General features: G+C 43.8%; 1 protein-coding gene across 2 annotated transcripts in view; it reads right to left on the reverse strand.

The window, feature by feature from the left end:
- Positions 1-14,996, reverse strand: part of STXBP3 (syntaxin binding protein 3) — a 96,802-nt gene that overhangs the window by 77,046 nt on the left and 4,760 nt on the right. The window contains exons 2-4 of one of the 2 annotated variants that reach the window (XM_073642912.1): positions 12,008-12,057; positions 630-711; positions 28-134 (exon numbers count right to left, since the gene is read on the reverse strand). In XM_073642912.1, coding sequence (XP_073499013.1) covers positions 28-134; positions 630-670 — 148 coding nt within the window. In that variant the 5' untranslated portion in view covers positions 671-711; positions 12,008-12,057. The remainder of the gene's footprint in view (positions 1-27; positions 135-629; positions 712-12,007; positions 12,058-14,996) is intronic. The other variant, XM_073642911.1, reaches the window with a different exon arrangement.

A 14,996-nucleotide genomic window follows, 5' to 3' on the forward strand; every position in this document is an offset into this window, starting at 1 on the left:
CCACTTATTAAACCTGACAGGGCTCACCTGTGAAGTGAAAACTATTTCCGGTGACTACCTCTTGAAGATCATCAAGAGAATGCCAAGAGTGTGCAAAGCAGTCATCAAAGCAAAAGGTGGCTACTTTGAAGAACCTAGAATACAAGACATATTTTCAGTTGTTTCACACTTTTTTGTTAAGTATATAATTCCACATGTGTTAATTCATAGTTTTGATGCCTTCAGTGTGAATGTACAATTTTCAAAGTCATGAAAATACAGAAAAATCTTTAAATGAGAAGGTGTGTCCAAACTTTTGGTCTGTACTGTATATCATGAAATTGGCCCCCCACATTAAATCACTGATATTGTCTTCCAGGTTTAAATAGCCAAAGACTGATGTACAATAGAACAATATTCTGAAAGTGCACCTGACACATGGAGGGTATACAAGAGACAATGATTACCTGGATAGACAGCTGGCAGCTGGGCACGTCACCCCAAATGCTCTCAAATGAGGCATCAAAAACCTGGTGACAGATTCCCTTTAATAAACTGATGTGTTCAATCTAAAATCATTTATTGTAGCATATTCATTATAATTATAATAAAATGAAAGCAATAAAAGTCATGTATGTTTTTAATGTTACCTGTAATACCCTCCTGGAGTAGATCTGTCATTTTGCAGCATGATGTAAGCAGCTTAGTAGTAAACTTGTCCAGAAGTAAAATCTGAAAGGGAAGCACAAAATTCAAAGATTTAATAATCTGATTAAAAATTGATAGTAATAAACCATTTGTGCCATCAGGCTGATTGAAAAAAAAAAGATGCTCAAACCTGTTTTCTTATATTGTAGTGTCAAATATCTGCAAGACTGAGCGCACAAGAAATTCATTTTGTAATATAAAGCCTGTTAACATTGTGCCTTTGGTCTTTACACAAGAGTGAGAAGGCATCAGATGTGAGGATGAACCGGAAAATATCAATTTCAATCAGGGCTGTGGAGTCGGTAAGCCAAACCTCCGACTCCCTCATACATGGCTCATGTTTAACCACTTCGCACCAGAGCCTGTTTTCGCCTTCGTGACCAGGCCAATTTTTTCAATTCTGACCACTGTTACTTTATGAGGTAATTACTCTGGAAGGCTTCAACGTATTCCCCTGATTCTGAGACTGTTTTTTCGTGACATATTGTACTTCATGATAGTGGTAAAATTTCTTTGATATCACTTGCGTTTATTTGTGAAAAAAAAACGGAAATTTGGCGAAAATTTTGAAAATTTTGCAATTTTCAAACTTTGAATCGTCATGCCCTTAAATCAGAGAGATATGTCACACAAAATAGTTAATAAATAACATTTCCCACATGTCTACTTTACATCAGCACAATTTTGGAACCAAAATTTTTTTTTTTGTTAGGAAGCTATAAGGGTTAAAAGTTGACCAGCGATTTCTCATTTTTCCAACAAAATTTACAAAAACATTTTTTTTGGGACCACATCTTATTATTTGAAGTGACTTTGAGGGGCCTTTATGACAGAAAATACCCAAAAGTGACACCATTCTAAAAACTGCACCCCTCAAGGTGCTCAAAACCACATTCAAGAAGTTTATTAACCCTTCAGGTGTTTCACGGAATTTTTGGAATGTGGAAGAAAACAACGAACATTTAACTTTTCACAAAAATGTTACTTTAGACCCAATTTCTTCATTTTCACAAGAGTAACAGGAAAAAATGGACTACATATTTGTAGTGCAATTTCTCTTGAGCGCGCTGATACCCCATATGTGAGGGAAAACCACTGTTTGGGCGCACTGCAGGGTTCAGAAGGGAAGGAGCGCCATTAGACTTTTTGAATGTAAAATTTGTTTGAATAATTAGCGGACGCCATGCTACGTTTGGAGAGCTCCTGATGTGCCTAAACAGTGGGAACTCCCCACAAGTGACACCATTTTGGAAACTAGACCCCTTTGGGAACTTATCTAGATGTGTGGTGAGCACCTTGAACCCCAAGGTGCTTTATACTTCACAGAAGTTTATAATATTGAGCTGTAAAAATAAAATTTTCACATTTTTCCCACAAAAATGTTTTTCATCCCTTAATTTTGCATTATCATAGGGATAACAGGAGAAATTGCACCATGAAATTTGTTGTGCAATTTCTCCTGAAGACGCTGATACCCCATATGTGGAGAAAAACCACTGTTTGGGCGCACGGCAGGGTTTGGAAGGGAAGGAGCGCCATTTGACTTTTTGAATGTAAAATTTGCTTGAATAATTGCGGACGCCATGTTGCATTTGGGGAGCCCCTGATGTGCCTAAACAGTGAAAAACCCCCACAAGTGACACCATTTTGGAAACTAGACCCCTTAGGGAACTTATCTAGATGTGTGGTAAGCACCTTGCACCCCCAGGTGCTTCACAGAAGTTTATAATATTGAGCCATAAAAATTAAAATTTTCACATTTTTCCCACAAAAACGTTTTTCATCCCTTAATTCCCTTAATTTTGCATTATCATAAGGGTAATAGGAGAAATTGCACCATGAAATTTGTTGTGCAATTTCTCCTGAGTACGCCGAAACCCCATATGTGGGGGGAAAACCACTGCTTTGCTGTACGGTAGGGTTCGGAAGAGAAAGGAGCGCTATGTTGGCTGGGATAGGTTGCAGACACCATGTCACATTTGAAGAGTCGCTGACATGCCGAAACAGCAGAAACCCCCACAAGTGACCCCATTTTGTAAACTACACCTCTCAAGGAATTCATCTAGGGAAGTAGTGAGTATTTTTAAATTTATACCATTGGGCAGTGAAAAAAACAATTATATTTTTACCACAAAAAAATGTTTTACCCTCAGATTTTACATTTTCACACAGGGCAATGGGTAAAAATGGTGCCGAAATGTGTCACGCAATTTCTTCTAAAAGTGGCAATACTCCACATGTGGCAGTATTGTACCGCTTAGCCATATGGCGAGATCTGGGAGGGACGGAGCGCTATTTGACAATTGGAGAACAAATTTTTGTAGAATAGGCATTTGGATTTGGGAGCACAAAATTTTCTGAATTTCTTTTGGGGGGCAAGGGCCATTTCGCTTTTCCAGAGCCTTTCTGCTACCAGTAACTTGGAAGTCCCTTATATTTTTAACAGATAACGGACCTGAGTGAGGACTAGCTTTTTTTGAGGACCGAGTTGAAGCTTTTATTGAGAACATTTTACATATTGTTTATCCGGCGCTCTATGCTGAGCACTTACATCGGGGTTCCCATCTAAATTTCCAAGTGATGTAATTCAGATGAAACCCCTGCGGGATCCATTCACTATAATGAGGCAGCAGAGTTACTCTGGACTCCATCTGGCCTCTGTTTAGCGGTGTCCTTTTTTTCAGAAGTGCACAAAACTGTGGCCAAAAGCACTTTTATGCACGCCTAAAAAAACCGACACTGTGGGATCACAGTCCAGATGGCATCCACAGTGGCCTATATCTGCCTCATTACAGGGAATCTTCTGTCAGGGGATCCGTCTGAATCACGTATTTCAGAGATTTACATGGAAACTCTGGCATAAGTGCTCAGCGCAGAGCGCAGGATAAATGTGAGCAGCGCCTTACTGCGATCTTTGGGAGACATAATAAACAAATCAGTAGCAGGTGAAGAATTGGTTTTATTTATTTTTTACGCCATTCCTCGTGCGGTATCAGTGATGAGATTACTTTATTCTTCGTGTCGGTGCGATTACAGAGATACCAGATTTATATCGGGTTTTTTTGGGAGGTAAAATTAACAAAAACCAACAATTCAGGAATTGTTTTTTGAGGTTTTATTTATGCCGTTCTGCGTGTGGTAAAAGTGATAAGGCAGCGTTATTCTTCGGGTCAGTACGTTTACAGCGATACTACACTTATTGTATATTTTTTTATGTTTTAGCGCTTTTACACAATAAAACAATTTTATAGAAAAAAATTTTTTTGCATCGCTTTATTCTGAGAACTATAACTTTTTTATTTTTTGGCTGATGGAGCTGTATGGCGGCTTTTTTTTTTGCGGAACAAGATGACGTCTTCAGCGGTACCATTTTTATTTCCATTTTGCTCTTTGATCGCATTTTTTTCCACTTTTTGTTTGGCGATATGATGAAAAAGCATAGTTTTTTGCTCCGTTTTTTATTTATTTTATTACGGTGTGCACAGAAGGAGTTAATTAGTGTGACAGTTTTATAGATTGGGTTGTTTCGGACGCGGTGATACCAAATATGTGTACTTCTTTTGTTTTTGTATAAATATACGGATTTATTGGTTTAATACTTTATTTTTATTTATTTTGTGATTTTTTTTAACAGTTTGAAAACATTTTTTAGACTTTTTTTTACATTTTTACTTAGCCCCTGTATGGGACATTAATTTTTATTTTTCTAATCACTGTTCTCATGCAATGCAATAGACATGTATTGCATTCCATGAGAGCTCTGCTGACAGTTTTACACTGTCTGTCTCCTGCTAGACTTCAGCTGTAGGCTGAGCCTAGCAGGACACCATAAATGGCAGATCCGGAGGCGGTCATGTGACCTCCCCCCTCTCCTCTCACTATCTCCTAAATGCCGCGATCACTATAGATCGCGGCATATAGAAGATAGAAAAGGATTACCATCATTGGGACCTGATCCAATCAGGTCCCGATGATGTCCCCTGTCAGAGCTGTCGCTCTGAACTGCATCCGCAGAGCTTGCAGGACCCTGGGGGTCCTGAGGGCTGCGGGACCACCGACCGTTCATAAACAGTGCCGACGTTTATGTACAGTGGGCGGTCGGGAAGAGGTTGAGTGATAAATTTACTGTAGCACAGATTTATCTCAGCTAAAAGTCTAGACCCTTAGATCAGGAATAGGACAGACATTTATAGGACATTTCATAACTTTCCCAAATTCTTATGAAAAAATATTCCCCACAAACTGCATTGAACTACTGTACCCAATTTATTATATATTTTAGGAGTTGGAGTCGGTCCATTTTATACCAACTCTATGACTCTGACTCCACAGCCCTGATTTAAATAACTCAGCGTACAGTACTAAGTCTATGCACCTTCCAAACTTGTGTCAGGCACTATTCACACCTGGTGGGAGAGTCCACCATAGATTCTTTAATTAATGTACAGCTCTGTATTCAGAGGTATTTCTACTGATATCATAAAGGAAGACCAAACCCAGCAACACTTTGTGCTTTCCATTTTAAATAGAAATCAAAAGAAAATTGTGAACATCTCTTTAAAGGGAATCTCAAAGCAGCATACTTGCAAAGGCTGAAAGACTGAGAGCCTGATTCCTGTGATTTCACTTGCTGTAGTTTCAATACAACCAGTGTTTTATCAGCAAGAGATTATCAGTGCATGCAAGGCAGTCCAGCTAGTCTGTGTAATCCAGACCCTAATAATAATAATTAATTATTATTATTATTAAAGCCCCATTTATTCCATGGCGCTTTACATGTGAAAAAGGGCAGCTTTTGTGTACACTGTACAATAAGAGGTGTCTGAGGGGCTATACACAGCTCAGCATTCTGAGCAGTGCTACATCTACAGCAGAGAGAACAGGGGTTCTATCAAAACTGCACTACGTAACCCATTAAGTGACACATCATAGGAATCAGGGTCTCTGAAGAGAAGAGACTTCTGTTTAATAATTGTCCTAATCAGATATCAGTGATCACATGGAGCTGCTAAACAGCTCATATATACACACAAACACACAATAAAAAGCCATAAGGATAAGTCTGTCAGCATAAGGAGTTAAAGGGGTTGTCTGGTCTAAAACTACAAGTCTGCAGTCACTGTATGTGACTACAGACTTGTGATTTCTCACAGAGCATGAACTGCAAGCAGTGAGTATTCGCCGATGTCAGCGGCAGTCACGTAACCGCAAGTATGTGATATGCATACCCCTGGCCAGAATCTGACTATACTGTTTCCAGCACGCTCAATGCAAGTGAATTGCACTAGGCCGGAGAAATCTGCGTGCTGACACTGCAGAATCCTCACCACACACAGTGCGTGCACTGTGAGGATTCACAAGTCTGCAGTCAGTCTGCAAACTTGTAGTTTTAGATCGGACAACTCCTTTAAATTATGAGAGATCCCTCTTACACAATATCAGCCTGCATCAGATTAAAGAAGGCTAATAGCATTAATTTATACCACGGATTTCAATTGCTGCCCAGTTAATCCACAGATTAAACCTTGTTCCTGGGATGTCAGAAAGGAAGACCCTATGACCTGCTAGTCTTAGGTTTGGGCCCATTATTGAGTACATATGCTGAGGACTAGGGTTGAGCGAGTATGTTCTGTCCGAGTATGCTCGGGCCGTGCTCCGAGTATTTATAGCTGCTCGGTGATGAGGTTAAATCGCTCCCGTGTGCATGATTTGCAACTGTTTGACAGCTTTATTACATGGGAGGAATGTGTAAGAAATAGACATTCCTCACATGTAATAAAGCTGTCAAACAGTTGCAAATCATGCACACGGGAGCGATTTAACCTTATCACCGAGCAGCTGTAAATACTCGGAGCTCGGCCCAAGCATACTCGGCGAAAGGGTTAATATAGAACATACTCGCTCAACACTACTGAGGACGTATAGGTGGACAATGGCCTCAGTCTGGATGTATGTCAATGCACCCATGAACCATAAAGAGCCACTGGAAAAAAAAAAAAATAATAATAATATACTGTACTTGCAATAAATAGAAAAGTAAAGTTGGTTGCCCTTTCCTGTACATTTAAATAAATGGTATTCAAATGTGGCACCCCAGGGGTCTGGTTGCCACAGTGGTAGAAAAACCTTGTCTGAGAGCGAGCATGGGTTTTCCTGGTCAGGAGCACTATTGCATGCAACGCCTCCTGCCCCAGTCCAGGGAGGGGAGGAACCTGCCCTTTATAAACTGGATCTGGGGCGGGGTTAGCAGAGCAGAGCAGAGTTGAGTAGAGTCGAGTTCTAGTCCAGAGGAAGGGACAGAGGAGCAGCAAGGAGCTCTGTAGGAGACAGGAGCTGAAGGCCAGAGACTGGAGCTAGCAGAGCTCGTCCTGGCCGAAGACGCAGAGAACCGGACACCGGAGTCCAAGGCTGTGAGGATATCCACATCCAGCAGCAGAAACCACCTGGCAGGGGATTTCAGGTCCTCTGGCCATAGAAAGCCCGGAGGCTCAGTCACACGCAAGGGACCGGAACCGCCATCGAGGAGCGGAAGGTACCAAAGGCCCCAAGTCACCAGCCATACGGGTGAGCACCACACGGTACACTCAAGGACGTGGGCTACTACACGACTACAGCAGGGTAGCCAGGAAGAGTGCAGTCAGACGGGAAGGCCTACACCTCCACCTGGCCAGGGGGACTCTTGTTCGCTCACAGACTGACCAGGCCTCTAATGTTAGCCAGTACTCCCGGCAGGGCAGTCTTCATTACCAACAGTAAAGACCCTGAACTGCACTGCACGGACTCTGAGTCATTTCTGCTGCGCCCATGCACCACAAACCTCACCATCTACACACGCTGCCCTGAGGCTATACTCCTCCCGTGGGGAGTTATACTACCCTCTTTTGAGCACCCAACATCAGCCTCAGCGGTCTGCCCCACAGCAGCGGTTCTCAGTGACCTCAATCCACGGGTGGCGTAGTCAGACATTTAAAGATTAAAAACCAAATAAACAGATCCGCCACTGGCTTGACCACCCTGACCCACGGGACCGGGTCGCCGCCACGGAGACTACAACCCCTGACATTACACAGAGACCCGGCTCTGGGTATTCCCCCACACACGGCCCAGGGGGCGCGTCACAAACACATACAAGCCAGATAGAGGTCAAAAGTACACATTTTTTGGTCTCCATCTGGTAAATGACAAAGTGGCCCAGTGGTTAGCACTGCAGCTTTGCAGCGCTGGGGATCCGGGTTCAAATCCCACCAAGGACAACATCTGCAAGGAGTTTGTATGTTCTCCGGTTTCCTCCCACACTCCAAAGACATACTGATAGGGAATTTATTGTGAGCCCCAATGGGGATCTAATATACACAAAATGTCAATTGCATATACAATTGGGTGGGGCAAGACTAATCTTTCTTGATGTATGGTGTTACTGACTGTTGTGCTGCTGATCTAGAATTCAGTAGATAATACCGACACCATGTCACATAACATTCAGCTACCATTTTTCCATCCATTCCATTATTTTTACACTACACACATATTGTTTACAAGTGCCCATTCAGAATACAGGGAAACTTGTGGCAAAGGGGTGGAAGCCTGAGGCAAAACGTGTGTACATTTTATTCTCATGCAATTTTTATGTCTCTGATAACGAGTTTTGAAAAGAAAAAATAATAATAGGTATATGTATGTATGATATATACAACCCCTGGCAAAAATTATGTAATCACCGGGCTCGGAGGATGTTCATTCAGTTGTTTAATGTTGCTGAAAAAAAAAAAAATCACAGACATGGCACAAAACTAAAGTCATTTCAAATAGAAACTTTAGGGCTTTAAGAAACAATAGAAGAAATCGAGATTAAAAATGTGGTACTCTGTAAGGGTACTTTTTTTCAGACCAAGCAGAGGGAAATAAATGATGGAATCACCCTGTAAATTTTCATTTCCAAAACTAACAGCTGCATCAAATTAGATCTGCTCATTAGTCTGCATCTAAAAAGGAGTGATCACACCTTGGAGAGCTGTTGCACCAAGTGGACGGACATGAATCATGGCTCCAACACGAGAGATGTCAATTGAAACAAAGGAGAGGATTATCAAACTCTTAAAAGAAGGTAAATCATCACGCAATTTTGCAAAAGATGTTGGTTGTTCACAGTCAGCTGTGTCTAAAATCTGGACCAAATACAAACAACATGGGAAGGTTCTTAAAGGCAAACATACTGGTAGACCAAGGAAGACATCAAAGCGTCAAGACCGGAAACTTAAAGCAATATGTCTCCAAAACAGGAAATGCACAACAAAACAAATGAAGAACGAATGGGAGGAAACTGGAGTCAATGTCTGTGACTGAACTGTAAGAAACCGCCTAAAGGAAATGGGATTTACATACAGAAAAGCTAAACATAAGCCATCATTAACACCTAAACGGAAAAAAAAACAGTGTTACAATGGGCTAAGGAAAAGCAATCGTGGACTGTGGATGACAGGATGAAAGTCATATTCAGTGAGGGGCACTCACTTCACAGGGTCAATCAAAGCACACATGCAACGTTTTCCGGTAATATGAAGACCAGCAGTTTATTACACATCATAAACTGCTTAGAACATAGTCCATCTCGGTGGCTAGCAGGAATGTTACACTCGTAATATCCTAGAGCCTTTTCAGTGGCAGCTATGCCTGTTTAGCTTCAAATACAGACTTCAGCAAGGTAACAACAACAACAATGTCCTTATAAAGCACCGTTTTTACCTTTGCCGGGTCTTAGCTGCTTCTATCAGCTCTGTTCCGCCACAGCTGTGGTTTAAGGCTCACCAGACGTGGTCTGCAGGCCACGTGACTTCCAGGGCTAATGATGTCCCAGACACAGGGATCAGGCCTCTTGCCTTCCAAGGCTAATGGTGTCCCAGACACAGGGACCAGGCCTCTTGCCTTCCAAGGCTAATGGTGACCCAGACACAGGGACCAGGCCTCTTGCCTCTCCACTGTTTCAAAACCACCAGGATTTATATATCCATCTGTGCGCACAGGACCTGTGATGATGTCACAGTCATGTGATCAGTCACCTAGAGGGGAGGGTACGTGGTCAGCCAGAACACACCCCCTGGACATTTTAGTAATGCAGCAAGCCGCTGCATTAGTGTGTATATGTGTGTGTGTGTGTATATGTATATATATATTTATTAATTAGAGAAGGAAATAATTATTTGATCCCTTGCTGACAAAGACATGAACAATCTATAATTTTTGTACAAATCCCATGTCCACTATGCGTCTCCGTGCACCCGCGGAAACTGACATGCAGCTCGTCTTTCCAGACTGCAGCATGTAAATTTCTCCTGCAGGTCCGCATGCGGGCTTTCCCCATAGCCCTAATCTCTATGGGGAAAGTCCGTAGGTAATAAAAAAGAAAAAAAAAGGCGGAGCTCATCTGCATATCTGCACGAAGCTCCTCAGGCTGGGAGATACGTCTACACATACCCTTATGAGTTCTGGCTTCTACAGACCAGTTAGACGCTCCTAATAAACTCATTACCTGCATTAAAGACTGATGTCTTACATAGTCACATGTATAAAAGACTCCTGTCCACAGACTCAATTAATCAGTCAGACTCTAACCTCTACAACATGGGCAAGACCAAAGAGCTTTCTAAGGATGTTAGGGACAAGATCATAGACCTGCACAAAGCTGGAATGGGCTACAAAACCATAAGTAAGACGCTGGGTGAGAAGGAGACAACTGTTGGTGCAATAGTAACAAAAAGGAAGAAATACAAAATGACTGTCAATCGACATCGATCTGGGGTCCATGCAAAACTTCACCTCGTGGGGTATCCTTGATCATGAGGAAAGTGAGAGATCAGCCTAAAACTACACGGGGGGAACTTGTTAATGATCTCAAGGCAGCCGGGACCACAGTCACCAAGAAAATGATTGGTAACACATTACCCCTTAAAGGTTTAAAATCCTGCAGTGCCAGCAAGGTCCCCCTGCTTAAGAAGGCACATGTACAGGCTCGTCTTAAGTTTGCCAATCAACACCTGGATGATTCTGTGAGTTATTTGGAGAAGGTTCTGTGGTCAGATGAGACAAAAATTGAGCTCTTTGGCATTAGCTCAACTCGCCGTGTTTGGAGGAAGAGAAATGCTGCCTATGCCCCAAAGAACACCATCCCCACTGTCAAGCATAGAGGTGGAAACATTATGTTTTGGGAGTGTTTCTCTGCTAAGGGCACAGGACTACCTCACCGCATCAATGGGAGAATGGATGGAGCCATGTACCGTAAAATCCTGAGTGATAACCTCCTTCCCTCCGCCAGGACATTGAAAATGGGTCGTGGTTGGGTCTTCCAGCAAGACAATGACCCAAAACATACAGCCAAGGCAACAAAGGAGTGGCTCAAAAAGAAGCACAGTAAGGTCATGGAATGGCCTAGCCAGTCTCCAGACCTTAATACCATAGAAAACTTATGGAGGGAGTTGAAGCTCCGAGTTGCCAAGAGACAGCCTCAAAATCTTAAAGGGGTTGTTCACTACATTTTATTACCCCCCCAATGTATTCTCCCGGGGCCCCTAAGTGGTTTTGGAATTACCTTGTGGTGCAGTGAGTGACGCTATCACTGGCCGCTCACAGCTGCAGCCGGCTCTGACATCCGCTCATGTCACGTCACGATTCCGGATGCAGTCAGGGGTTACTTAATTTTGTGTTCCACCGGTGGATGCTGGGTTGAGGGCGGGGTTACCCCGCGGGTCACACCTGGCATGCACCGTGCGCTCTCCCTCTTCCCATTCATTGGGAAAGCGTGCGGTGGATGCTGGGTGTGATGCGGGGGGGGGGGGGGGGACCCCTCCCACAACCCAGCAGGGACTGCGTCACTGATGTCACGCGTCACATCAGTGGCGCGTCATGCTCACAGGCATTATCTGCAACACAAGGTAATTACAAAATCCCTCAGGGGCCCCGGGGAAATACATTGGGGGGGAGGTAATAAAAAGTTGTGAACCACTTCTTTAATGATTTAGAGACGATCTGCAAAAAGGAGTGGACCAAAATTCCTCCTGACATGTGTGCAACTCTCATCATCAACTACAAAAAACATCTGACTGCTGTGCTTGCCAACAAGGGTTTTGCCACCAAGTATTAAGTGTTATTTGCCAGAGGGATCAAATACTTCTTTCTCACCGCAAAATGCAAAAAAAATTATCTAACTTATACAATGTGATTTTCTTGATTTTTAGGGGGATATTCAGTGGGCAAACTTACAAAAACAGCAAAGGGATCAAATAATTATTTCCTTCACTGTATATATATAGGAAGCACACCAACTTACCTTCCATTCACCTTCCTTCCTAGAGTCATCCAGGACTTCTGTTTTGATCTCTAGAATAAAGAGATACAAATAAAAAAAAAACTTGAGAGTTTGATCGTTATCCAGAAAAACCAAACAAAATGAAAACAACTTGACTCCCTTCAGATGTCCATGACTTATCGAAAATAAAAACATATGTTGCATATTACTGCTTTGGATCAGATTTTCATCAGTCTTTCATTTTTTTCACATTAGTGAAGTTAATAAAAAAAACAAAGCAAAAAAACAAAACTCAGTTGCGCTTCTCCTACCCGACTATTGGCGACCAAAAGTTTTGCATTTTTTTAAAGTGTGATTACATTTCCCTGGTGATGAATTGAAAGTGCATGAAGTTGTCATCATGCAAGACGTTCATTTTAACCAGAATGCTTTTGAATATAGGTCTGGTCATTTAATTAAAGAAAACTAACAAAAGTTTTGCATAATAGCATAATCTCTTGCTTTAATTACTGCAACCCACCGATGGGTCATTGAAGCCACTCGGGTATTCAAGACATCTTGCGGGATCTTGCTCCATTCCATTTGCAAATCTGCAAACAATTCATCTTTATTGCTATGGGTATGGACGCTAACACGTCACCCTAACTCACCCCAAAGGTGCTCTATAGGGTATAAATCAGGTGATCGGCTTGGCCATTGCAACAGGTGAACATTTTTCTTTGCTAACCAATTTTTGACTAAATTGGATATGTGCTTATGACCATTGTCTTGCTGGAATTTCCATCCCCTGCCTACTTTGGTTTTACCATGTGGCAGTGTGGCTCCCTGCTGTGCAATAGTGCCACAGATCCTAGAGGGGTGCATTAAAGGATTTCTCCACAAGAGGCCGCTCAAAGCATACACACACCTCCACCCTACCTCAGACCACCAGAGGGAGCCCGGATAGGGATATAAATACGGAGGGTGGAGTTAGGCAGTTCAGTTCCTGCAAAGTGAGACACAGAAACAGGTCAGTCTGCTGTGGAGCTCAGTCTAGTTTCAGTTTGCAGTCTAGAGAACACAGCTAAAGGTTCAGCAGCGGAGCACGAGGCTCCTGCTAGTCTAGACTCAAGCAGCTCAGGTTAGTGAGCCAGGAGCGTTGCAGACGCTCAGAGAGCGGCAGACAGCTAACTGCCAGTGTGTATAGCCTAGTGAGGGCCCGAGTAGGCTAGATGAGTGAATAGAATTGGGGGCAGAGGAGCTTTACCAGCTCACCCAAGAAAGCATCTACCGGACACCGGGTCCGTGTCTACAGGGCTGTATAACCCCCTGTAGAGACAGCCGGAGACCCCTGGAAGACTTCAGGTCCCAGGATCACCCAAGAGCTGATACGTAACAGAGCCAGGATTCACGCAGGCCCCGCAAGCTGGGAGAGTGCTCTCCAAAAGAAGGCCCTACAACAAGGTCAGCCGGTGCAGGGCAGAAACCAAGTTAGGCCTAGCTCCAGGCAGGTCAGAAACTTACTACAGAGAGGCAAGAAACAGGAGGCAGTACACCCGCTCACTGGGGAGAATCCGGACGTGCACCCCTCACCCTACAGTGCTCCGGGGCGTCCCTGAACTAATTCCAGTAAAGGTACAGAAGTGACTTTCTTGTGTGCTCCCATTCTTGCTCTGACCCGGCTGGGTCCCCTCTGTCCTGCATCCCCCCTCCTACGCTGCCCTGAGGCCCTGCTCCACCTGCGGGGAGCGATACCATCTAAGCTGCCACAACACCGGCCTCAGTGGACTGCCGCAGCGCTGGTGACCCTCACCAGACACCACAGGTGGTGTCACGAACTTTGACATTTCATTTCCCCCCTTTTTTTTTTTTTTTAAAGAGAGACCCCAGGGTACGGGCCCATTAGCCGACCACCGCAACATCCCCCAAGACCAGGCATCAAGGCCCGGGCGCCGAGTAGTCCCCATCCCCTGGGCGCCACAGCAGCATTACATTCTCCAGCATATCCTTGTACATTGCAGCATTCATACACTGCTCAAAAAAATAAAGGGAACACTCAAATAACACATCCTTGATCTGAATGAATGAATGAAATATTCTCATTGAATACTTTGTTCTGTACAAAGTTGAATGTGCTGACAAAAAAAATAAATCACACAAAAATCATCAATGGAAATCAAATTTATTAACCAATGGAGGCCTGGATTTGAAGTCACCCCCAAAATTAAAGTGGAAAAACACACTACAGGCTGATCCAACTTTGATGTAATGTCCTTTAAAACAAGTCAAAATGAGACTCAGTATTGTGTTTGGCCTCCACGTGCCTGTATGACCTCCCTACAATGCCTGGGCATGTTCCTGATGAGCTTACGGATGGTCTCCTGTGGGATCTCCTCCCAGACCTGGACTAAAGCATCCGCCAACTCCTGGACAGTCTGTGGTGCAACGTGACGTTGATGGATGGAGCGAGATATGATGTCCCAGATGTGCTCAATCGGATTCAGGTCTGGGGAATGGGCGGGTCAGTCCATAGCTTCAATGCCTTCATCTTGCAGGAACTGCTGACACACTCCAGCCACATGACGTCTGGCATTGTCCTGCATTAGGAGGATCCCAGGGCCAACCGCACCAGCATATGGTCTCACAAGGGGTCTGAGGATCTCATCTCGGTACCTAATGGCAGTCAGGCTACCTCTGGCGAGCACATGGAGGGCTGTGCGGCCCTCCAAAGAAATGCCACCCGACACCATTACTGACTCACTCTCCACGGCGTCTCCAGACTCTGTCACGTCTGTCACGTGTGCTAAGTGGGAACCTGCTTTCATCTGCGAAGAGCACAGGGCGCCAGTGGCGACTTTGCCAATCCTGGTGTTCTGTGGCAAATGCCAAACTTCCTGCACGGTGTTGGGCTGTGAGCACAACCCCCATCTGTGGACGTCGGGCCCTCATACCACCCTCATGGAGTCGGTTTCTAACCGTTTGTGCAGACACATGCACATTTGTGGCCTGCTGGAGGTCATTTTGCAGGGCT

Source organism: Phyllobates terribilis, unplaced genomic scaffold, assembly GCF_046119375.1.
Source record: "Phyllobates terribilis strain yellow unplaced genomic scaffold, ASM4611937v1 Scaffold_8__6_contigs__length_399053987, whole genome shotgun sequence".
Classification (NCBI taxonomy): Eukaryota; Metazoa; Chordata; class Amphibia; order Anura; family Dendrobatidae; genus Phyllobates; species Phyllobates terribilis.